This window comes from Sinocyclocheilus rhinocerous, unplaced genomic scaffold (genome assembly GCF_001515625.1).
Source record: "Sinocyclocheilus rhinocerous isolate Xijiao unplaced genomic scaffold, SAMN03320098_v1.1 scaffold898, whole genome shotgun sequence".
Lineage (NCBI taxonomy): Eukaryota > Metazoa > Chordata > Actinopteri > Cypriniformes > Cyprinidae > Sinocyclocheilus > Sinocyclocheilus rhinocerous.
The window spans coordinates 1,378,017-1,402,977 of record NW_015652144.1 but is presented as its reverse complement, the minus strand read 5'-3'; the positions used below and the strand labels follow the sequence as shown (position 1 = coordinate 1,402,977).

At 35.0% G+C, this 24,961-nt stretch overlaps 2 protein-coding genes across 4 annotated transcripts in view; both read left to right on the top strand.

Annotated features, from left to right (window-relative positions):
- The first annotated feature begins 622 nt into the window (after window positions 1-622).
- Window positions 623-9,099, top strand: LOC107713638 (amino-terminal enhancer of split-like). The gene is made up of 7 exons (XM_016519209.1): window positions 623-697; window positions 2,902-2,999; window positions 5,127-5,190; window positions 6,409-6,453; window positions 6,815-6,877; window positions 7,064-7,138; window positions 7,882-9,099. The coding sequence occupies exons 1-7, from the start codon at window positions 623-625 to the stop codon at window positions 8,107-8,109; spliced, it is 648 nt and encodes a 215-aa protein (XP_016374695.1). The 3' UTR covers window positions 8,110-9,099.
- A 6,714-nt stretch (window positions 9,100-15,813) lies between these two features.
- The window catches only part of LOC107713694 (transducin-like enhancer protein 1), a 26,599-nt gene continuing 17,451 nt past the window's right edge, over window positions 15,814-24,961 (top strand). For 2 of the 3 annotated variants that reach the window (XM_016519282.1, XM_016519280.1), the window contains exons 1-4: window positions 15,814-16,096; window positions 21,913-22,013; window positions 22,587-22,650; window positions 24,122-24,166. In XM_016519282.1, the coding sequence (XP_016374768.1) occupies window positions 16,058-16,096; window positions 21,913-22,013; window positions 22,587-22,650; window positions 24,122-24,166 (249 nt within the window). In that variant the 5' untranslated portion in view covers window positions 15,814-16,057. The remainder of the gene's footprint in view (window positions 16,097-21,912; window positions 22,014-22,586; window positions 22,651-24,121; window positions 24,167-24,961) is intronic. The other variant, XM_016519281.1, reaches the window with a different exon arrangement.

Genomic DNA, 24,961 nt, shown 5'->3' with positions numbered 1-24,961 from the left:
TATTGTTTCAATTGTTTCATTCTAGAGACTTTATTTTATTTTTGTATTCCAATTCTGCTTTAATCTAGAGTATTTATTTATGTTGTAGAGGCTTTATTTTATTTTTCATTTTTGTATTTCTTTATTACTTACTTTTTTTAGATTTGTGTGTTTTATGAGTACATTTAACAAAATATGAGTGATGCTTACTTGTGTAAAAATCACAATGCTGTGATAATGCCAAGGCTCCAGCTAGTCAGCATTATTGTTTTTTTTGCAAGCCACAGATCTTGTAGTGTGCATACTGCAGATTTTCTGCAAGCAAAAGAAAGCAAGGCATTGTGAAGCACGAGCAAAGAAAAATAGACAAAGCATCTCATTTTTCTTATTTGAACTGTTCTGTGCAAATTAGTGTAAAAACAGAAAACTGTGAGTCTGATTATAGTGTTATTAGACTTTAGCCATTTATATGTTTATAAGCAACTGAAAAAAGCACAAATGTCAGGGCATGTCAAAACTTCTCCAGACCCCCAAAACACCCTCAGACCCCAGGAGGTTAAGTATGCGCAGGACAACGACCTTCTGTCCTGTAGCGTGTGACTGGCTTAAGATGTTCTGAATGGGGTTTAGTGTCACTAATGTCATGCCAATAAAGCGCAGTAACACTGAGAGGGATGCTGGAAGAGGAGGAACAGCCTCATGTGTTCAGCGGTCACAGGTGATGCTGCGGTTTCTCCTCCTCTAATTGATTACTAATAGCAGGAAGAGACTAGAGGGATTTACTGAAACACTCACACACACACACACACGTCTCTCCTGCCCCTGGAGACATATCATCTTCGGGAGGAGAGACATGCAGGGATGGTATGTGAGGGAGGAGATGGGAAAAGTGCTTCAGTTTAAAACTTTAAGACCTTTTCAATGTCTTTTCATGAAACAAATAGTTCTGCTTATGAAGACATTGTAAAATGGTAAATTAAAAAAAAAGCATATTTACTGAATTCTGCAATAAGGCACCAAGTACACAGGTCAATAATATATTAATATATAATACTGTTTTTCTTTATTTTATTCTCCTTCATAATAATATTAACAATTATTATTCAGAATGATAATTGTAATATATTATTATACACTAGGGTTCCAGCATCATGTATGTATGTATGTATGTATGTATGGTATGTATGTGGGTCAAAGACGAAAAAGGGTTTAAGCATAAAAACAATGTGTAATACTGCTTTAAATTGTTGTTGTTTTTCCCCCCAATTTTTTTTTAAATGTCTGTTTAATTTTAATTGCAATTTTGTTTTTGTTTTTCTGAGCAAAAAATAAATATCATACATTTTCCCTGATTTACAGAAGAGACCCACTAAAATGTCATTCAGTGGCAACAATAATGTACATTATGTGGAAAATAATGTGTTTTTTGAACCTTAAACCGCATAAACACATTTCATTACACCAATCACATTAAATAATGTTCTTTTTAGCAACGTCATATGACCCCTTAATATGTCAGAATAAGCATGTTGTTTGAATTTTTACATAAATATTGTGTTACACTGAATGACAGTGTAACCTTATTTCAACCAAATTTTGACATTTTATTCTCCAAAAACTTACATTTAATTAAATTTAATTAAATTAAAAATGTAATGTGCAAAAAGCTTAGAATAGGATAGAAGTAGGACTGATTGGAAACATTTACAGGTTACATTTACAGAGCTCTAATATTTAGGCTAGTTTACATTTTACATTTACATGAACTTATATTTTCTTAGACATTTTATCCAAACCATTTTTCCATATGCATTTTCCTCTTTTAAATGTAATATAAATATATGTATATAAAATGTTTGTGTTTTGACATTTATATACACAGTTGGCATCATTTAAGTAACCGGATCTGATTTTTTTTTCTGTTTAATAATATTCTTAAATTTACATAATAAAAATTATTATTACTATATGAAATTTCTGTATAATAATAATAATACAATTAATAATAATGATGATGATGATTATTAACTAAAGTTGGAAATGAAAATAGTTTTTTTTTATCATATTGAATCTTTACTTTTGCTTTGTAAAATAAGATAAATATGAGTGAAGCTGCTTTTCGTGAATGGATGAAGAACATTATTTCACAAGAGATGCACATTGACAAATGATTCTGCAGAGAGTATTCAGTGTGTGTGTGTGTGTGTGTGTGTGTGTGTGTGTGTGAAGCAAGCATTCCCTGCTGAAATGTTTTGGTGTGTTCCTCCCCTGGGGGCCAGTTGTGTGTAAACACACACACACACACATATGTTTATCCAGCAGTTTCTATGTATATCTGTCTGCTTTCAAACGGCTGTTTTCCTATGAAGCACACTGAACACAGTTTCATATCCTGTTTCTCTCTTTCTAATGTGTGATGGTTTGTTCCTGTCTGTCTGGTCTTAAAGGTCACAAGCCAGTGACCTCTGGTAAAGCAGGTCAGAGGTGAAAAGCCAATGGCCCTTCTTTTCTATTTGCACGAAGCTTTAATTTCAGCCTGACCTGACAAGCTGACCTCAAACACGCCATGCAATCACTGGCTCTGTTATGGCGTTCAGCAGAATTCTTTTAGCCTGTTTGCAGTAATGAAATGTTGCTGTTATATCTCTGATCAAAAGGATTGTTGTCATGGCTGGGGTTTGCTTCTTTTTTTTCTGTGGTCAAAGTTCAAATATTGAGTCAAACATTTTATGCACTTTATTTTAGCAACAGTTAAGACTAAAATTAGCTTGATAACCCCAGAGGAAGAGTCTTACCAATTGAAAATCTTTTATGGTTCAGTGTGTTAACCTACTTCTTCCTAACCGATGCCTAGGTTGTTCATCGGAACATTTAGAGGTCATGTTGAATCAGATCTCTCATCTGTTGTCTTTTGTTTTTCAGGCTTCGTCTCAATCGACACAGCCACTCAAATTCACCACGTCAGACTCTTGTGATCGCATCAAAGACGAGTTTCAGTTCCTGCAGGCACAATATCACAGGTATACCAAACACTCGTACAAAATACTACTCAAAAGTTTAAAAAATATGATTTTTTTAAATGAAATTAATGTTTATTCAGGAAGGATGCATGAATTTGATCAAAAATGACTGAAAAGACAATGTTTCAAAAGATTTCTATTTTTAAATAAATACTGTTTGAACTTACTATTCAACTGTTTTCAACATTATTACTAAAAAATGTTTCTTGAGCAGCAAATCAGCATATTAGAATGATTTCTGAAGGATCATGTGACACTGAAGACTGGAGAAATGATCACAGGAATAAATCACTTTTTAAAAAAAATAGAAAACATATTTTAAACTAATAATATTTCAAAATATCACTTTTTCTGCTGTATTTTTGATCAAATACATGCAGCCTTGTTGAGCAGAAGAGACTTTCTCTTTAAAAACATTAAGCTGGAGCATACCAAAAGCATTCATACACACAAAACTAGTTGAACCGTTATTTAACGCGACCTTGAGAAGCACAGGCAGTCTCTCCTCCTCACTCTAAAAACACCCTGCCTGTGTGAATTCCTCTCCGGGATGCTCGAATGGTGTGAAAAGCTTCCTGTCATCATCTGTCCGCTCAGCACCAGAGATAAGAGCGATCATGGAGGCCATCCGGCCATCACACATCAGAGAAACCACGGACAAAGGAAGGAAGAGGGAAATGGAGAAGGATAAACAGCAGAACGTGGTAATGTCGTCACCATCGGACTGCACTGTGGCGCTTTAGATTCGTTTCGACTTGGCTGAATATTCACTCTCAGCGTCAATAGGCCATAACTCTGGTGTATGTTTAAAAACACACCTTACTGCTCCATGTAACTGTGTATTTCCACAAGTAATGCTAATGAATGAGTGATTATTCTGTGGAGCTGCTTGTGATTGCATAATGTTGTTGTTATTATTATTGCTTTAGTGATTAAAGACCTCATAAAATGGTCTGACAAATGCAATTTTCTCTCCTGCGTTGATGTTAGGGCGTGGGGATGGGCCGATTCAAAAACGAGTCATTTATTTTAACCAGTTTACATCACAGTCATAAACCGTGATTTACTACTTGCTATTAGTCGGTGGCAGGTGGTGTTGGGGGAGGGACATTCTCATTCTAGAGTGCATTTGTAGATTTTTATATCCAAAATTTGGCCATAAAAAGGTTTTCCCAGCAGAGAAAGAATATAAATATTTCATAGTATATGCTACTGTATTCTTTCCTTTATTATAATTTTTTTTAAGAAATTAACTTGTATTCAGCAAGGATATTAAATTGATCAAAAAGATTCTATTTCAAATTAACTATCTTCTTTTGAACTTTCTATTCATCAAGGAGTCCTGAAAGAAATGTATCATGGTTTTCACTAAAATATGAAGCGGCTCCACTGTTTTCAACATTAATAATGATACAAAATGTTTCTTGAGCAGCAAATCAGCATATTAGAATGATTTCTGAAGGATCATGTGACACTGAAGACTGGAGTAATGATTCTGCGCATCACAGGAATAAATTACAATTAACAGTTTCTTTAAATTGTAATATTTCACAATTTTTACTTTTTTGTTTTTGTTTTTGTTTTTTGATCAAATAAATACAGCCTTGGTGAGCACAAGAGACTTCTTTCAAAAACTAATTGTTTAAAACTTCACCAAAAAACTTTTGAATGGTAGTGTACATGTAACTATTTAATATAAAAGGTTTTATATGAAGAAGAAAATCATACATTCTTTCATGATTACATTCTTCTCAACACATGGCCAGCCCAATCACAAGCCTCTGTGAGGCAGTCCAGACAGGAAACTGGTTGTCATAGTGATAGAATGTTGCAGAATTCTTTCTGGCTTTTTTTTCCCCCGCTTCTAGAGCGAGAGAGAGAAAGTGAGGTGAAGTGTAGCTGACAGCCTCAATGAAATGTGTGTGTGTGTGTGTGTGTGTGTTTTAGGGTGAAATGTAAATATTGAAGCTGTCATACACAGACGGTGTCATTTAAACCTTGAGAACATCTCCACATTTCCATTATTTAAAGATGCGTCATGTAATTCACAACATATAAACACATTTAACAAGAAGCGAGTAGTGCATCTCATGTTGTCTTGTGTTTTTCTCTCTTTCTGTGTTTCAGTCTGAAGTTGGAATGTGATAAACTGGCGAGTGAGAAATCTGAAATGCAGCGTCATTACATAATGGTGAGTAAAACATGCATGTTTAGAATATTTGATCAGACCATATATGCAAATCATATGGAAGCTGTTTCCGCCGTGAAAAAATAAAATAAAAATAGCACACTTCTGAGAAGAACTGTCAGAAGTGTGCTATTTTTATAGTTTCTTATTTAGTCCTTACATGTGCATTTCTTACATTGTTTTGGCTTTAGTTCTTATATAAATGAGGTTTTTCTTATTTGTCATGTGATTGAATGTTGTCTGTAAGCCTGTGGGGCGTATGCAGTAGTTCATACACAAGCGTCTCATTGATCAGTTGTATGATGGGCCGTAAGTGTGCACAGGAGTATGACGGATCGATGTGAATGTGTGTCTGTAACAGCTGTGTCTGAGCAGGAGCGATCTGCTGCTTTAGCCCAGAGCAAAGCTCCTAAACATGAGCCCAAATCACAGTCGGGTCGGGTCGCTCTGAAGTTTCAAGGAAACTGATGTTAAATTGACGTCTTCTCCTCCACCTTTTTTACTTGAAGAGATCACTTTGCTTGAAGTGCCAGCGTTATTTTTAGTATTATTGATGCACTATTATAGATTATAATAATATTTTATATTAGTTCTTATTTTAATATTTTGTAATATTTTCAGTTTTCATTTTAATTTTAGTTTAATTTTTAGTCATTTTATGTGCTTTTGTCATTTCAGTTTTAAGTTTTAGTTTTCATTTAATTCCAGTTTTTCAGTTTTACTTCCAGTTCTTCAACTTATTTCACTTCAAGGCGATATTTATAATGTTTGTTTAGCTAAAGTTTTTCATCCAATGTTTATATTTTGTTATTTTGACTTCATTTCAGCTTTATTATAAATAACAAACATGTTTTAATTGCTTTAGTTTTAGTCAACTAAAGATTATATTCATTAGTCCTCTGCTGTTTTTGCTGCCTTCGATACACTTGTTTATATAGCCTCTTTGAGACCCATATAGGGTGGATTCATGTGAGTTTTTTGACTTTTTGAGATGTCTCTCTTTATCCCATATGTCAAAAAATGTGAATCATTATATGTGCAGCTGTCATATGTTATATGTGGCTGAAAATGTAAATATACAGTAAAAAATATTGTGAAATATTATTACAATTTAAAATAGCTGTTTTCTATTTTAGTATATTTTCAAATGTTTTTTTTTTTTCTGAGATGGCAAAGCTGAATTTTTGATCTTATGTTTCTTTCCTGTTTCTCTGACTGCAGTATTATGAGATGTCATACGGACTCAACATGGAAATGCACAAACAGGTCAGAATCTGAATATTGTGTCAGAATCAGCACAAATGTTGCATCAAATGCGGGGGAAAGTTAATGCATTATTATATTTGTTTAAAAAAAATTTTATAAATATGGCAGGAGGATATGTAAACCTTTAGACTTATGTTTGTGCAAAATCTGCAGTTTCCTTTAAACCACAGGCTTACTTGTATGGTTTGTACATATGCAGCGTCCTAGATTCAGTAGCGTCTTTCATCAAACACGGTTGGTCAGCGTACATTATCATGACTGACTGTGTTGTTCATGTGTTTTTGTGCAACATCAGCAGCCTGTAAGCGCTACCTCATTAATGGATGTAAACCCATGAGATGTGCTTGTGTTCTGTCTGCAGGCGGAGATTGTGAAGAGATTGAATGGAATCTGTGCTCAGGTGTTGCCTTACCTGTCTCAAGAGGTCAGACTGTGTGATTTATTTATGACACACTCTCTATAATGACACTCGGCCTCATCAGATGTGCCATTGGTTTGTGTCATGGGTTGCTTTTATGGACAGAAGAGGGTTTTGTTGGTTTTTGTATGCTGTGCTTTTTACCTGAAGAGAAATGCATGCTGATGTGTGTGTGTGTGTGTGTGTGTGTAGCACCAGCAGCAGGTCCTGGGGGCGATTGAGCGAGCCAAACAGGTCACCCCTCCTGAGATGAACTCAATTATTCGGGTAGGAACCTCACACCATTCAACTTCATGTGTTATTGTGTAGGACTGGCAGATTATTGCTAGAAAACTAATAAATCATTATACTTTTAGCCTCTCGTTATTTGTATATCTATATCTATATACAGATATCCATTAAAAAAAATTATAAAATATATGGGTAAAAAAATAAATAAATAAATGTGTATATATATATATATATCTGTTTCACAATATATTGTTTAAATGGTGGCCAATTAAAACAGTGTTTTATTACTGCTTTATTATTATTATTATTATTATTAATTATTTGTTTTTGCACTGAACAAAGTAAAGGATGATTTTTTTTTTTTATAAAATATGTATATTAATATTTCCATGAATATTTTTTGAGTGATGGCCCAAGCGAATCATTGAATCATAGATTCACGTTTACATGATTCATTAAAATAGACAATGAATAGTTTTTGTAACTAGCCACACTATTAAAAAAATCTTGATTCTCTCATACTCCTAAGACAAAATAATAGCAAAAACAGTGTCAAAATTAATGGCAGAAAAAGTGCATTGAAATTATTATATTCTTATCAGTAAGCGTTGTAAATACAAAGTAACGCGAGTACAAAATAGTCTGTCATAACAGCAAACATGCAATTAAATGTAATGTGGCTTTGTCATTAAACTTCAGAAAGAATGCACATGCAAGTCAACAGTATGAGTTTTATATGTGACGGGTGTTTGTTTGTTTGTTTGTTGGTGTAAACGCAGCAGCAGCTTCAGGTTCACCAGCTCTCTCAGCTTCAAGGTTTGGCGTTACCCATGACCCATCTGCCCCTGGGCTTGACTCCGCCCACCCTGCCCGCCGTCACCTCCAGCTCCGGCCTCCTGTCTCTGTCCAGCATCCTCGCGTCTCACGCACACCTGGCCAAGGAGGACAAGAGCTCCCGCGACGGGGCCGAGGGCCACCGCGAGGACGACGCAGACAAATCCAACTAGCCTTCATAGAGACGCTTTGATTCTGTGCAGAAAAAGAGGCAACTCCTGTCTCACCGGATTGGGTCTGATTCAATCTCTCTCTCTGTTACTACAGCGAATCTTTATTCCGTAATTCTGTTTGATTCATTTGCTTTTCTTTAGTGGTGTTTGCTAAGGCTCTGTTAATATTGCTCATACTTGGGGTTAGTGATTTGAACAAACCCCTATCCCCAAGTATTGAACTTCAGCATGTAACAAGGTCCTTATCCAGAGACCTGAATATAATAGAGACTTGATGATGCACTCTTATGAGTCACCCAGAATGCCTGGCAATGCTCTCGCAACAACCTAGTAACTGCATGCTTGTCCTCTCAAGCGCCTCAAACATAACCACTCAGAACAGTTTAGAAAGCACACAGCAACAGCCTCCAGCAGTCAATTCCTCTGATACCTACTAGTCGATATATTTCATCATATTCTATTCTGGGCGTGTCTCGTTAAGAGTTTTAACACTCTAGTAACCCTTTCACAGGAATTAATTCACGTGTTTTACATAAAAAGACGACTCTGTCTATATTGCCCTCAGAAAGGTATAAATGCCTTACGAAGGCCTTACCGTGTGTGTGTGTGTAGGACAGTGACAGGCCTGAAAACAGTTTTGACAAAAACAAAGAAATGTTCCTAGTGCAGACCCACACGCTCATGTCATGGTTTGTTTTTCTGTTTGCAGTGAATGTGTTTCCATGTGTGACCAGCAGATGGCAGCCAGTGAGTGTGTGTTGAATGATTTGTGCAGCTGGAATAGGATATTTGAATTGGCATACTATATCATACTACTACTACAGCAGTGGTTCTCAGTAGATTTCAGTCTTGAACCTTGATTTGATGTGTTTTTAGCGTTTTCGTTGATACTAAAGTTCAGTTACTATTAATGACTAAAATGATGTTATTAGTGACTAAAAAGGTGATTTAGTCAATCAAGATGACTAAAAAGCATTTAAATGTAATTATTATTATGCAGATAAACATCAACTTTTCATTTTTGGGTGAACTATCCCTTTAATATTAAAATAATTGAACTTTAAACTAAAATGCAAAAACAATCAAGACTTAAGACTGAAATTTGTCTTTTTTACAATAACCAAGAATCAAATAAAAAAATACAATAATTAACTATTTATTTTTCCCTCTCAATAACTGTTGTTTTCAAGTTAAGTTCTTGAAATATCTAAAATCACACTTTACAATAAGGTCTCATTTGTAAACATTAGTTAATGCATTGACTATCATGAACTAACAATGAACAATGTATTTGTACTGCACGTATTAACATGTTCATGGTAATTCACAGTTGATGTTAACAGATAGAACTTTTGATTTTAATTAATAGCCTAAATGATGAACCTAACATTAACTAAGATTAATAAATGCCGTTTAAGTGTTGTTAATGTTAACAAATTAAACATTATTGTAAAGCGTTACCAATATATCATTGCTCACAGTTTCTCTTAATAAAATATCAGCTTTGTCATCATTTCCAAAGGCAAGTTTTAAAGACAAGACTACCTAAGGTTGTACATATGCACGGGTGCATTGTGGGTATTTTCTAATTGTGTGTTCCCGGACATTTGTTTCTTGTGTCCCATGATTCCTTTGTATTCTTTGTTTTTCAGCACACCAGGTGCATGGTGATGTATGCTAAGAAACGCTCACCGTTGAGCCCTGGATCGCTTATTTTAATCTACAAATGAAGTTTTCTGATTTTTAGATTTGATTTCGCTTGATCTCAAAAACCCCGACGGCCAATTGATATACGTGTATGAATATATCAATATACATTTAATTTTGTTAACATTTTTGTATGTATAAAGCTATGTTTATGGTGTATGTGGCCCGGAGGATATTTAGCGCAGGTTATACAGAAATCTATGATCATTTAATAGTCGAACATTTCCGCTCTTGATTTGTTTAAATGCGTGTAGCGCTGGCTGGTCTCGACTAGTTATAGCTGCTAAAGGATAAGCGGTTGGTCTTGGTCTCATCAGCCGAGTTTGTTACGTAAATCCATTGACGAGCGATTCCTGAAGCCTCCCTCTTCTGATGGCTCTCATCTGATATTTGCCACATTTTGGAGCTTTGTAGTAGTTTTTTAAAATGTGTGTGTGTTGATGTGACATGATGTACTTGATGGAAATGTATGTTGTTTGTGTTGATAAACTGCTATTATAACTTCATTTAAAGACGATTGTTGGAAGAAAAAGGTTAAACCATTTACTATGAATGAGAGATTGAGCAGTAAGGAAGTATTTATGGTGCCTTACAAATAAAAGATTCATTGGACCTTTATCAGTGCTGCTGTTTGGGTTTCATTTATATATAATAAGTCATCCTCTCCACCGTATAGCTCTCAAATAGCATTGCTTAGGAAACGTTAAAATAATAATAATTAATTAATTATTTAAGAATGAAATGATAATAAAATTGTAAATAATTTTTGACCAGTGTCAAATTTTATTTACTTGTTTTCTTTCTTTTTTTTTTTAACTTGTATTTATTTACTTAGTTTTGAAAGAAATGAATACTTTCATTCAGCAAAGATGCATTAAAATGATCAAAAGTGGCAGTAAAGACATTTATAATGTCACACAAGATTTCTATTTCAAATAAATGCTGTTCTTTTGAACTTTCTATTCATCAAAGAATCCTGAAAAATAAAATGCATCATGCAAATCGGCATATTCTAATGATATCTGAAGGATCATGTGACACTGAAGACTGATGAGTAATGATGCTGAAAATTCAGCTGCGCACCACAGGAGCAAATTACATTTTGAAATATATTCCCTGATGGCATGTTTAATGTTGATACACTCAATACTGAAGGAAGGATTTTGCTCTCATATTAATGAAATATCACCACCCCTACTGTGCATCAGGCATTACACCACAGATAACATAGAACTTACCATTTTTGTGCTCTTTTGATGCACTTTTTATGCTTTAAAATTTTCTTTTTTGTTTTTACTTAAGTTTTAATTCGTTTTTTTGATTTGTTAACTGATCTGGGGCCTGTTTCATAAAACAAGTTTACCAAAATAAGCCAGGTTTATTTCAGTTAGTCTGACTTATTTTAAACCAAATCAACTGACAATATACTTTCATTCAGCAAAGATGCATTAAAATGATCAAAAGTGGCAGTAAAGACATTTATAATGTCACACAAGATTTCTATTTCAAATAAATGCTGTTCTTTTGAACTTTCTATTCATCAAAGAATCCTGAAAAATAAAATGCATCATGCAAATCGGCATATTCTAATGATATCTGAAGGATCATGTGACACGACTGACTGATGAGTAATGATGCTGAAAATTCAGCTGCGCACCACAGGAGCAAATTACATTTTGAAATATATTCCCATAGAAAACTGTTATTTGAAATTGTAATAATATTTCACAATATTACTGTTTTATTATATTTTTGATTAATTCAATGCAGCTAAATAAATCAAATCTCACTGACTCCAAACTTTGGACTGTAGTGCACATGCATTTTCATTAAAACACAGGCTAGAGAATCTAGTGCGTGACATGTAAAGGGTAATATTTGACCTCTATGCTATATTTGTGTATTCCAGGAGCAGAACTGTCCATTTTAGAATGTCCTTTTTTTAAGCTTGAAAGCTCCTGGTCACTGTTTGCTGTCTTTGTTTTGAAAAGAGCCGCGTGAAGATTGTGGAAAACTCCTGTTGTGTTTCATAGAAGGACAAAAGTCATTTTGGATCAACATAAGGGTGAGTAATGAGTAATGGAAAAATGTATTTTTCGGGAGACAGTTTCTGTTCTGTACAGCAGGTGCTGCTGTTGCTAATGATCCTTCTATAGAGCTGACACAGCGCTGATGAAGCGTGCAGGTTAATGCTGTGTTTCTAAAGCCACGCTGTCCTGCAGATGAAAATGAGATGCACTGATGACTGTAATTTCAGCTGGTTTTGGACAGACTGCTCATCATAACACACACAAATGAAGCTGGACAAACAGAAACCGTTTCTGCTTCATAAGCGATTTAGACTATAAACAAATATGCAATTTAATCATCTTGATGGCATGTTTAATGTTGATACACTCAATACTGAAGGAAGGATTTTGCTCTCATATTAATGAAATATCACCACCCCTACTGTGCATCAGGCATTACACCACAGATAACATAGAACTTACCATTTTTGTGCTCTTTTGATGCACTTTTTATGCTTTAAAATTTTCTTTTTTGTTTTTACTTAAGTTTTAATTCGTTTTTTTTATTTGTTAACTGATCTGGGGCCTGTTTCATAAAACAAGTTTACCAAAATAAGCCAGGTTTATTTCAGTTAGTCTGACTTATTTTAAACCAAATCAACTGACAATAAGTCAGACTAACTGAAATAAACCTGGCTTATTTTGGTAAACTTGTTTTATGAAACAAGCCCCCGGTTTCCTTGTGACTTTTCAGTTTTGTTTTGTTGTTTTTTTGGTCTATTTATTTGTTATTTTTACCTTATTGTTTTTTTTAAAGTGATTTTTAGTTACTTTTATTTTTAACGGGTTTTTTTTTATTCATTTTCAACTTATTTATTTGATATTCTCTGTTATTGTTTATTTATTATGTATTTTAAGCTATTTTTATTTATTTTTTAAGTTTGTTATTTGTATTATTTTTGCATTTTATTTTAATTTTAGGTTATTTTTGTTTATTTTGAGTTTTTTATTTGTTTATTTGTTTATTTTGAAGTTATTTATTCATTTTTATTTATTTATTTATTCGGGGGGGTTTTTGTTTTTGTTTTTTGGATGTCTGAAGTTCATGGTTGTTCTTATGAACATGTTTGGTCTGCGATAATTATTTTCACCCAGTGGGAAAGTATTAAAAACATTTTTATTAATATATGCATGCATTTAGTTTTTTACCTCTGTAAGATCTATACAAACTGTTTTATTACGAATAATAATAATAATAATTATAATAATAATGGTTGTATATTTGCATTTTGATGAGTGTAGCCTAGTTCTGATTTGATACGATCTGCTGAATGAAGGTAATAATTCACCAATCTTTCTTTCTTTCTTTCTTTCTTTCTCTATTGCACACAATCCAGACTGTATGCGCACATTCTGTCGGTCTGTTCATTTCCTCTGGTTGATGGAGATGTGGCCTGTGGTGGAGCTCTGACATGATATTTCATTAAACTCTTTCTCTCTGTGTGTGTGTGTGTGTGTGTGTGTGTGTGTTGTCACTGTCTCTCACTTTTCATTCCTCAGCCTGTCGTCATCCTCTCAACGCTGTTTTATTTCCGCCACACTGCACCACTCCTCTCCTCCTCCTCCTCTTCTTCTTAAGTTCTGCGGCTCTCTCTCCTTTTTTCCACCTTTCATTTTTTCTTCTGTCTTTATATCTGATAATAAATGTTTTTATTAGTGTGGGTGTGTGTGTATACACATATTATATATATATATATACACACACGGGAATTAAAAAGTTGCAGTTTAATTCTAAATTAAAATGAATGTTTTAATTTTTAATTTTAGTGCATTTTAATTTAATTTCCTTTAACCGGATATGTTCACATTGTTGTGATTCGTGATAAAACAAAATGTATTATTATGATTTACATCTTTAAATCTTTGAGTTTTAATATTTTATTCACTGCAGTTTGGCTTCTTGAACGAATCATACTTTTGAACCGGTTCTTTTTAGTGATTCAGTCGAGCCGATTTTTTAAGTTGCAAATTCTCATTTAAAATTAATTTTAACTTGTAATGCATCTTAATTTTCCTTTAAGCAGATGTGCACACTTCATTGTGATTTCGTGATAAAAGAAAACTCATTAGCCCGGGAATTAAAAAAACATTAACAAAAAAGTTGATAGTAATATTTAGGAAAAAAATAACTAAAACTATATTCAAGTTTTTTTTTATTTATTTAGTTGCAGTTTAATTCTAAATTAAAATGAATGTTTTAATTTTTAATTTTAGTGCATTTTAATGTAATTTCCTTTAACCGGATATGTTCACATTGTTGTGATTCGTGATAAAACAAAATGTATTATTATGATTTACATCTTTAAATCTTTGAGTTTTAATATTTTATTCACTGCAGTTTGGCTTCTTGAACGAATCATACTTTTGAACCGGTTCTTTTTAGTGATTCAGTCGAGCCGATTTTTTAAGTTGCAAATTCTCATTTAAAATTAATTTTAACTTGTAATGCATCTTAATTTTCCTTTAAGCAGATGTGCACACTTCGTTGTGATTTCGTGATAAAAGAAAACTCATTAGCCTAAATAAGTGAGATTAATATTCTATGCAATATATTAGGGCATGCATGGTGTTGAAATTATAATGCGTAGTATGAAATGGCACATGATGATTATACAGGCTAATGCAGTTCGGTCAGTATGTCATCACAACCGTGTTCTATTTCTTAATATTATTCAGTTTCAGTTTGTACATGATACCTCTTTTATACAGATTGTCAATGTGGATCATTAACTCATAATCTCACGGATATTCACATATATCAATTCGCTTCATGCACGTCGACTGGCTCTCCATCTTCATTATGCGGCGATTGAGAACATAAAAGACTCCATTACCCATAATGCAACACGGACGCGCTTGCGCTTAAGTCCTGCTTCACGATTGGTCCAGATCAAAGCAGATGTAATGACCCAACGTGGGCATTGGTGTCACTCATTGGCCTTGACTTTAATCTTGTTAGCCAATCAGAGTCCAGTCGTGAAAAGAGACGTTAAGGCTGCAATGTTTGTACATTATGTTCTGTGTTATGATACGAACGGCTTCCCGCTTTGTTCTCTTTCAAACAGTATTTAATTTTAAATAGCTGAGTTTAGAATACTAATAGAACATATACCAGTATAATTTGGTTTTCAGCTGTTTTATCACTTGCATTTTTTCCCCCGTTTTATCCTATTTATATAATCTTCATAAGCAAATGTAAGCGGTCGACCTTAAAAGCAGCTTTGGCTCTCCGCAGTTAATGTCAATATCACAGGCGCAGTAATGCAGGCAAGAGCTGCTGTGCGTTTTCTTTTCTCTTCTGATCTTTCACCCCTTTCTCTCAACTTCTCAATCTCTCATATATTTATTTTAGATTTTCAGAAATCCAATACACCTCTTGCTGGCTGCAGTTTGGTTTTAATAGCCGAATCGCGAGCGAATCATTCTTTTGAACCGGATCATTTTAGTGATTCGCTCGAGCCGATTCGCAGAGCGTTCGTAAATTGACGTTATTGTAGGGTTTCACCATGCTAGCTATATTTTCCTTTTTAAAACGTATTAAAACGTTGGAGAATTAACATTACAAACAACAGAGAAGATCATTTTGTAGTCAGAGGCAGAAGATAATTAACATTTTCGAGCCATAGGTTCCCTCAGGATTTGCCTACGGGTTTTCGCGGTTTTTACATTTGAATGTAAAAGTCTGGGGTTAACATTTTTGAAGAGACTGTTTTGTTCTTCAACAGACATAGTCATTCCTAAATCGTGAATTTCTCTGATCACAGCGGCGACAAATTCCTCAAAAACCCATGGTATTTCGGCTGTTTAACGTGGTACATTTTAAGGAGACTCAAGTGAATCAGTGAATCGTTCGAGCGAATCGATTCGCTTATTATTCAGAGCGCGTGTGCGCGCAGGTCAGCGCTGTTTATGTTCCTCTGATCTCCGACGCGCGCTCGTCGTGCACGCGCCCCGCACAGGATGATCTTGTTACATTGGAGCGCGGCGTAACTGTGCGTCATAAAGAGGAAGCGCGTTTGATCCGGGCGAATAGAACGGTTTTAAACTTTTCATCGGATACCTTGTCATTCTTCAGCTGCTCGAGAACGTTTGGAGCGCGGAGGAGCGAAGCTGATTTCCGCAGCGGACGCGGGGGCGTTCGTTGTCGGTCCTGACCATCGAGATCCCCGTGGATGACCTCCAGAACCATGTATCCGCACGGAAGACCCCAGGTACCGCAGCCTAATGAACTTTCCTTTCCAGATGGATCGCTGAGTTGCGCGCGGTGGCCCGTTTTAACGTGCATTATGTTTGGTGTTAGGTTCAGGGTTAAGGTCACGATGAAGAGTTAATTACAGCGTTATGGGTTCAGTGATTGATGCACGGGCTGAGAAAACACACAGGCCTGGAGTCCCATTACAGTCACCATAAGATATATATATAAATGAGCCTATTATTAAACGGCACGTCTTTTAGATTGTGCATGATTCTGTTCTGCGTCCACAGTTTTACTACACTTTTTACTTGTGATATTTTAATTATATATTTATATATAAATATGTATTGTTATTGTATATCACACGCGCACACACATATATTATTTGAATATATTACTGTACTTGACACAACTCTATATCTATATTAATCTACAATCAAGAAACCTCAAGAGGAACCACAACTTAGTTGGGGAAGCCCTTCTCCTCAAGCTGGCACACATTTAAACACAATTATACAAAGCACACACATATAGCCTATATAGGCTAAGTACATGCACAAATGTTAATTAGAACAGGTGTAATTCTTCCACATAAAATAAATTATTTGATTTCACATATACATAGATAATAATTATTCTGTTTTGTGTAATAATTATTTCAATTTTTAATTTATATTACATACACATTTTATTTTAATATTTATTTCAGTTATTATTTTTAATTATTGTTTTATTTTTGTATATTAAAAAGTCATGCCAATAAAACACTTTTGAATTGTGAGAGATGGGCAGATGTGCATGTGCAGAAGAGGAGGAATGAGGCATTATTCAAGGCAGAAATACAGTAGAAGGACACTCATGAACCGAGGGAGAGATTTGTGGCTTGAGTTTGCTCTGTGTGGAGGAGGGATGGACAGATGGATGGACGGGGTGAATGAATGGTTTGTTCGAGTTATTGCTGCATGTTGTTACATATGGATCCAGGCCACCCCACTCTCCACTGCAAATGTCATGTTCTATCATCGTCACTGGGCAACACGATACCACACACTCACACACTGAGCTGCACTTCAAAGCTACCTTTGCTATGATGGCTTGTTATTACAGGCCCATGGAGACCCAGTTTTGTGGTAACATGCATTAGCTTTAAAGTGAGGAATTTTCATGTGCATAATGAATGACCTTTAGAGAGTGTGCAAATGAAATAAATTATTTGATTTCACATATACATAGATAATAATTATTCTGTTTTGTGTAATAATTATTTCAATTTTTAATTATTTGTAATTAATGATTAATAATGATGGAACATGACATTTGCAGTGGAGAGTGGGGTGGCAATTATTTTTATTAACAAATAAAAATAAAATGTGTATTACATACACATTTTATTTGTATTTGTTAAAACACTTTTGAATTGTGAGAGATGGGCAGATGTGCATGTGCAGAAGAGGAGGAATGAGGCATTATTCAAGGCAGAAATACAGTAGAAGGACACTCATGAACCGAGGGAGAGATTTGTGGCTTGAGTTTGCTCTGTGTGGAGGAGGGATGGACAGATGGATGGACGGGGTGAATGAATGGTTTGTTCGAGTTATTGCTGCATGTTGTTACATATGGATCCAGGCCACCCCACTCTCCACTGCAAATGTCATGTTCTATCATCGTCACTGGGCAACACGATACCACACACTCACACACTGAGCTGCACTTCAAAGCTACCTTTGCTATGATGGCTTGTTATTACAGGCCCATGGAGACCCAGTTTTGTGGTAACATGCATTAGCTTTAAAGTGAGGAATTTTCATGTGCATAATGAATGACCTTTAGAGAGTGTGCAAATGTGGTTTGGTTTGTTAGTGTGTGCTGTTTTTACATCTGTGTGTTTAGCGGACAGTGTGTGGTAATACGTAATGACTGTGTGTGCTGTTGCCTGCTGGGCCGCTGATGATCTGACTCCAGTGGGCAGCTTCTGTCTGCTCTCAAAACCCTGTCGGATCTGATACAGGACGCTCATGCCCGCTTTACACCTGGGATTATCCTCTGCCTCTCTGATCTCAACCATTCAGATAATGTTGCAGTTTTTATAAATATTTGAAATTGTTGTTGTTGTGTTTTTATTTTAATATTAGATAAGGTTTAGTCATTTTAATTCTTCGTTTTTATTTTTCATTTCAGTTAAAGTTTTAGTAATTTTGTTGTGCATTTTAAAAAGTATTTGAAGTATGTCTTTTTACATTTTTAGCACAAGTTCAGCTAAATTTTGCATTAGCAACTAGCTGAAAAAAACAAGTCTAGGTTTGTATTCTATTGTTCAAGATAGTTACTGTGCATTTAAATTCATAAGTGAAAGAATTGCGCAGGAAACTAATGGCTGATGACCAGTAGTCATTGTTTACAAGTATAAACTCAATATATTAGGTTTATTAAAAATGTATAGATAGATATGCAAATATGTAAGTGGATTTAAAGGGAGACTCGAGTCGACTATGATATTCACAGTGCTTCATGGGAGTGGACGGTCACTGCTGAGCTCTTTTGCTTTTGGTGGATCTCATATGCTATTTTTACAAATCAATTTCTGCATGGGAAAATTAATGTGAACCGTACAGTTGCACTCTACTCAGCACTGTGCATTTGTGTTCGGTTCACACACGAGTGTGACGATAATACCAGATGTAAGCTGTGTGAATATGTGTATGAGTGATATTCGCATGTAAAAATGTGTGTGGTTTGTCTATCTTTCGCCATCTGTGCTGTATTTACTATCATTACGTTGATGGTGTTAATGATCAGATCTGGCTTTAGCACACACTAGCTCTACTAACACTTAGCATAAAATCACACACAGTTTAACATCTCTCAACACCCCATCCTGTCAGTTTTATGTGCACATTTTTAAAATAAAAAAATTTCTATCCGTGCACACATGCGCTGGATGGACTGATTTGGCCGTTATGTGACGTCTAACAGTCTCGAATCATTAACACTGTTTTCAAGACACTGACTTTGTTGTGTCAACTTAAAAAGTTCAGCTTTGCGTGTAGTAGAAGCTGTGACTGCACACACTGCAGAATTTGCGAAAAAAAACGTGCATTTAGGTGGTACTTCAAGCTTGAATTTCTCAGATGGTAGGAATGGTTCACCTAAAATGAAAATATGGCTGAAATTGTACTCACCCTCAGGCCATCCAGAATGTGTTTCTTCATCAGAAGACTTGAAGAAGGTTATCATTACATCACTTGCTCACCTGTGGAGCTTCTGCAGTGAATGGGTGCCGTCAGAATGAGAGTCCAAACAGCTGATAAAAACATCACAATAATCCACACCACTCCAGTCCATCAGTTAATGCCTTGTGAAGTGAAAAGCTGCATGGTTGTGAGAAACAAATCCATCATTAAGGCATTTTAACTTTAAACTGTCGCTTCTGGCAAAAATATGAGTCAGCATAATCAATAATGAACGCTTCCCTCAGTGAAAAAGTCCATCTCCTGTTGTCCTCTCACATCAAAATCCACCCACATGTTTGTTTAGAGTTGTTTTTCAGGAGAGAAATAAAAACATCTTGATGGATTTGATTCTTACAAACATGCAGCTTTTCCCTTCACAAGTCATTAACTGGTTGATTGGAGTGGTGTGGATTACTTGTGGATTATTGTGATGTTTTTATCAGCTGTTTGGACTCTCATTCTGATGGCACCCATTCACTGCAGAGGATCCATTGGTGAGCAAGTGATGCAATGCTACATTTCTACAAATCTGATGAAGAAACAAGCTCATCTACATTTTGGATGGCCTGATGGTGAGTACATATTCATGTTTGTTTGAACAATTCTTTTAATCATTATTTATGTTTGCATAAAGTTTTGTTATTTTTTGATAATTAGTGGCATCAAATGAAGATGTAAAATGAACAGCCCTAATAAACAGATAAAGTGCAGCGGCTGCACGAGCGTGTGTGTGTGCGTGTTGGAGGCGGCGGTGCATGGTGTCAGTTCTCATCAGAGCAGTATTGTGTATCGAGGCCTTAACAAGCTGCTCATCAGAGCCGATGTACACAGTACAGATTCAGTCTCCTGGAATGAGACGATCGCTCCGAACAGATGTGCGGGTTTTTTTCCCTCCCGAACAGTTCTGTTTTTGCCAGTAGCAGCAATCGGCACAGGAAGCATCGATTGGGAACGCAGCAGGTTCATGTGTCGTTTGCACACACACGGCTGTTACTGCTCTTGTATTTGTGCCACATGTGCTGAATATTTCAGCAGCCTACGGTTATTCATGGCTCTGTGATTTCCCCCCCTCCCCTCTCCGTCTCTATCTCTTGTCTGAAAGTGCCCTGCACAGTAAACAGTGTGAGATAGATGACTGCGTTCTTTCAGGGCTGGTGTGAGAGGAACAGTCTGTGTGACAATTCATGGCTCTGTCCCGCTGTACTCGGCTCTCGGTACAACACCCTCTTGTTTACTGACCAAAGCCTCCATTCCTCCGAATATCTGCTCTTCACCATAACCCAGTATATATATCTCAATACTGCATTTGTTGGCATGGTCTATCAGACAAAATATTTTATTTTGATGCAAAAGGCACAGTGCAAGTATCATTTTTTGCATGTCTAATCAACTAATTAGTCTATAACAGACTAATAAACTAGTTCATTTCTTTTATTTATTTTTTATTTAATTTTACTTTGATGCAAAAGTTCAAGTCATTTTTGATGGCAAGGTCGAACAGACAAAATATTATATTATTTTAATTAATTTATTTATTTAGGTATTTATTTATTCATTTTTTATTTGTATGAAAAGGGCATAGTGTAAGCCTATACATCATCATTGTTTGGCATTGTCTAACAGGAAAAATGTATTATTTTCTGTTATTTTATTTCATTTTTTATATTATTTTTATTTTATTTTATATTTAATTTTGATGCAAAGTGCAAGTCAAATCATTTTTGTTGGCAAGGTCTTACAGTCAAAATTGTATTTATTTCATTTTGATGGAAAAGGCATATTGCAAACCCATGCATCATCATTGTTTGGCATTGTTTAACAATTTTATTTTATTTTATTTTATTTTTAATGTAAAAGGCATAGTGCAAGTCCAATATGTGCCTGCAGCCAGTCTCGTGTTTTTGATAAAGCTGACAAAACAAAGCATTTATTGTCAACGGCAGGGCCATATAAAGTGTCTCTTTACTCATGCAGTGAAGCCTTCTTTGTGCGGTCAGTGTGTGTGTGTGTGTGTGTGTGTGTGTGTCAGAGGATTTGATTGTGTATTCCCACTTACACTAAAATTACAAAACACTGAATAAAAAAAAATTATGCGATTTATTCAAATCGCACACACACGCATACTGGTCCACACAGAAGTCCATACTGTGACATTTGTTGCCATTTATTATATTATTTTATTGTAATGAAAAAGGTGCATGTTAATACAGTGTTTTATTTTATTTTATTTTTTTATCATAAGGCATAGTGCAAGTCCATACAGCTTAATCATACAAGATGTTTTGCAAAATGAAAATAGTTGTACCCCACCAAAGAACACTATTTCATTGAAAACATAATAACATAAAACATGAATTTTACATGGCATCATCATGAAAATAACAGCAGACACACATTTACCCACACTGGGTATGTTGAATGAAGAACTGAAAATACAATTTGCCATCTATCCTTGTATTGTCCTCCTGAGATTACCTAACATGATTACTCCATACAGAGTAATTAGCAATGTAATCCCATTACACTGTAGAAATAGTAAATAATAGGCTAACTGGTGGATCTTTTTGGAGTGACGTCCCTCACAATACTCATGTGTTTTCAGGCTCCGCTGGTGTCAGGCCACGCCGGTGTGAAATTCACAGTCCTGGAAACTCTCGACCATATAAAAGAGGAATTCCAGCTGTTCCAGGCCCAGTATCACAGGTACAGATGCATGACCTTCATTTCACCTCATCCTGGAGGATTCATCGCAATATTATTCACACAAACTCTCCAAATGTAACTCAACTGACTCATAAAATTAAACCGATGTTCAAAAGCTTCCCATGTTCCTTGATGTTTACTGCTGTTTACTTCATTTCCTATTATTGCATCTGCATTTTATTCAATTATGTTGTGATTTAGATCTGTATGATGATCTCCGTCCTCTCTGAACTGCAGTTGGGATCACCTGTGCAAAGCTGATGAGATTATCTAACCGTAATGCTCTAAAATCACTCCAGCGACTAGAGACGCCTGTATTAGCTGATACAGACTATTAGCCAGCTAATCCTGATAGTCTCATTAGGAGCAATTACAAAAGCTACTGAACGTCTTTCTTTAGAACAGTAAACATCAGTGTACATTATAAAATGGGATCGGCTTCAGTAATAGCGGTGGTAAAAGTTGTTCTGTTTCATGTTGGAAGGGCTGATATTGTGGCCTATAGACCACTGTCACATGACGAGGGCACAGTGTCACATGACCTTGCATCGTGTGTCGTTTTCTGTTTTTCAGTCTGAAGCTGGAATGTGAGAAGTTGGCGAGTGAGAAAACAGAGATGCACAGACATTACATCATGGTGAGAGTGACATCCAACAACATTACCCATAATCCTCAGCTGTGACTGAGCTGATAGTTGTGGTCGATCGATGTGTGTTTTTTTTAGTGGCCAGTTTGCTCTTGACCAATATAATGGCAGCGCATATAGTCAAAGACCTCACTGAAAACCTGGGATAAATAATATAAAAATAAATCAAATTATATATATTGTATGTATAAAATAATATCATATATTGAAATTACAGTTAGTAAGGTAATCCATTGCATTACACATTTTAGGTAATATATTTGATTACTTTTGACCTAATTTGTTGATCACATTGATTCAAATAGAATAATCTTGTGTCGAAGAATTAGGGAGAATCAATAAATTGTGAATTATTGTGTGAATAATATGTTATTTAATCAAAGTTAACTGTAGTCTGATTACGAGTATTAAAATGTAATATAATCTAATTACAAGTACTTAATTTTTGGAATCTGATTACGTAATCCAGATTACATGTAATCAATTACTACCCAGCACAGTGTTTTTAAAATTGTGAAATTTTAAGTTTATTATATTTTACATATTGTCTATTTGAAATTCATTGAAAAAGATTGACTGTACAAGATAGACTTGACAGCAGGAAAAAAATGATCTGTTTTCAAGGCATTTGGTCATTTTGGAATTGAAAAAAATCAATAACTAACTTTTCTGTCAACTGGCAAAGCTGCGCAATCATTGGTTGATGCCGATAATTTCAAATTGGCCAAAAATGGGATAATTCATTGCATAGGCATATATATCTTTCACAGCTAATAGATAGGAACAAGTACTGAAAAATTATACATTTTATAATTTTGTAATGCATGAATTTGATTCATTATAAAATAAATAACAAAATAAAAATTTTAGTTTTATTTTATGTATAGTGTCATAGTGCATGTCCATACAATTTTATTTGTTATTGATAAAGGCATAGTGCAAGTCCATACTGAGTCTTTTGTTGCCATTATATTATATTATTTCATTGTAATGAAAAAGGCATATTGCATGTTAATTTTGTTTTATTTATTTTATTGCATAAGGCCTAGTGCAAGTCCATACAGTGTAATCATACAAGATGTTTTGCAAACTGACAATACACACAAAATGCTCAATTTATAGTTATGCCCTACCAAATAACACTATTTCATTGAAAACTGGGATAAAATTGTCTGAGAAGTACTGAAAAATGATAAATGATGGAGTTAATATTGTTGATCAATATTGAACGCATACCCTGAATGCACTATAAATCGCTTTGGATAAAGGCGTCTGCCAAATGCATAGATACAAATGATGATCTACACACATTAATATGAAAGAGAAATGAGTGTCAGGTCTTTCACTATGAATATGGGTCATTTCAGGCCTCTGGTGTCACATGCAGAGCATTTCTGTCGTTTAGGTGGATGTAGTTGTGATTTATATCGTGTAATTGAACTGCCCTTGTTTCCTTCCACAGTATTATGAAATGTCTTACGGGCTGAACATTGAAATGCAGAAGCAGGTGAGTGACTGATGTGCCGTCTGCATTCTGATTTCATTACAGATCAGCATGATCTCTGTGTAATGAGCTTTACAGTATGAGGTGTCCTTATGTGCGGGAATTATGGGGTCTGGTTGGCAGGTTAGTGATGGCACTGGATGAACGAAACACTAATTGCTGCTGGGACGATCACGCTGAAACTACATGATCAAGTGTTTGATAGGGATGGAACCGGATTTTGAATGCAGCAAGTCTCCAGTTGCAGGGATTGAACCTCAAACTGTCGTATCAGCAGCACAGACATTTACATATTAGATTTCAGGTGTTACATTCATTCAGTTCAACTGATTAAAAGTTTGGGTCAGTAAGATTTTTTAAATGTTTTGAAAGAAGTCTCTTATGCTCACCAAGGCTGCATTTATTTGATCAAAAATATAGTAAAACAGTAATGTTGTGAGAAATTATTTTAATTTAAAATATTTTTTTCTATTTGAATATATTTTAAAATGTAAATTCAAAGCTGAATTTTCAGCATCATTACTCCGGTCTTCAGTGTCACATGATCCTTCAGAAATCATTCTAATATACTGATTTGCTGCTCAAGAAACATTTAGGGTTATTATAACTGTTGAAAACAGTTGTGATGCTTCATATTTTTGTGAACATTGTGATACATTTTTTCATGAATCTTTGAATTTATTTGAAATAGATATCTCTTTTAACATTATAATAGTATATGTGAACATTATATATAATATGAACATTTATAATGTGTGTGTGTGTGTGTGTATATATATATATATCCTGTATGCTGTT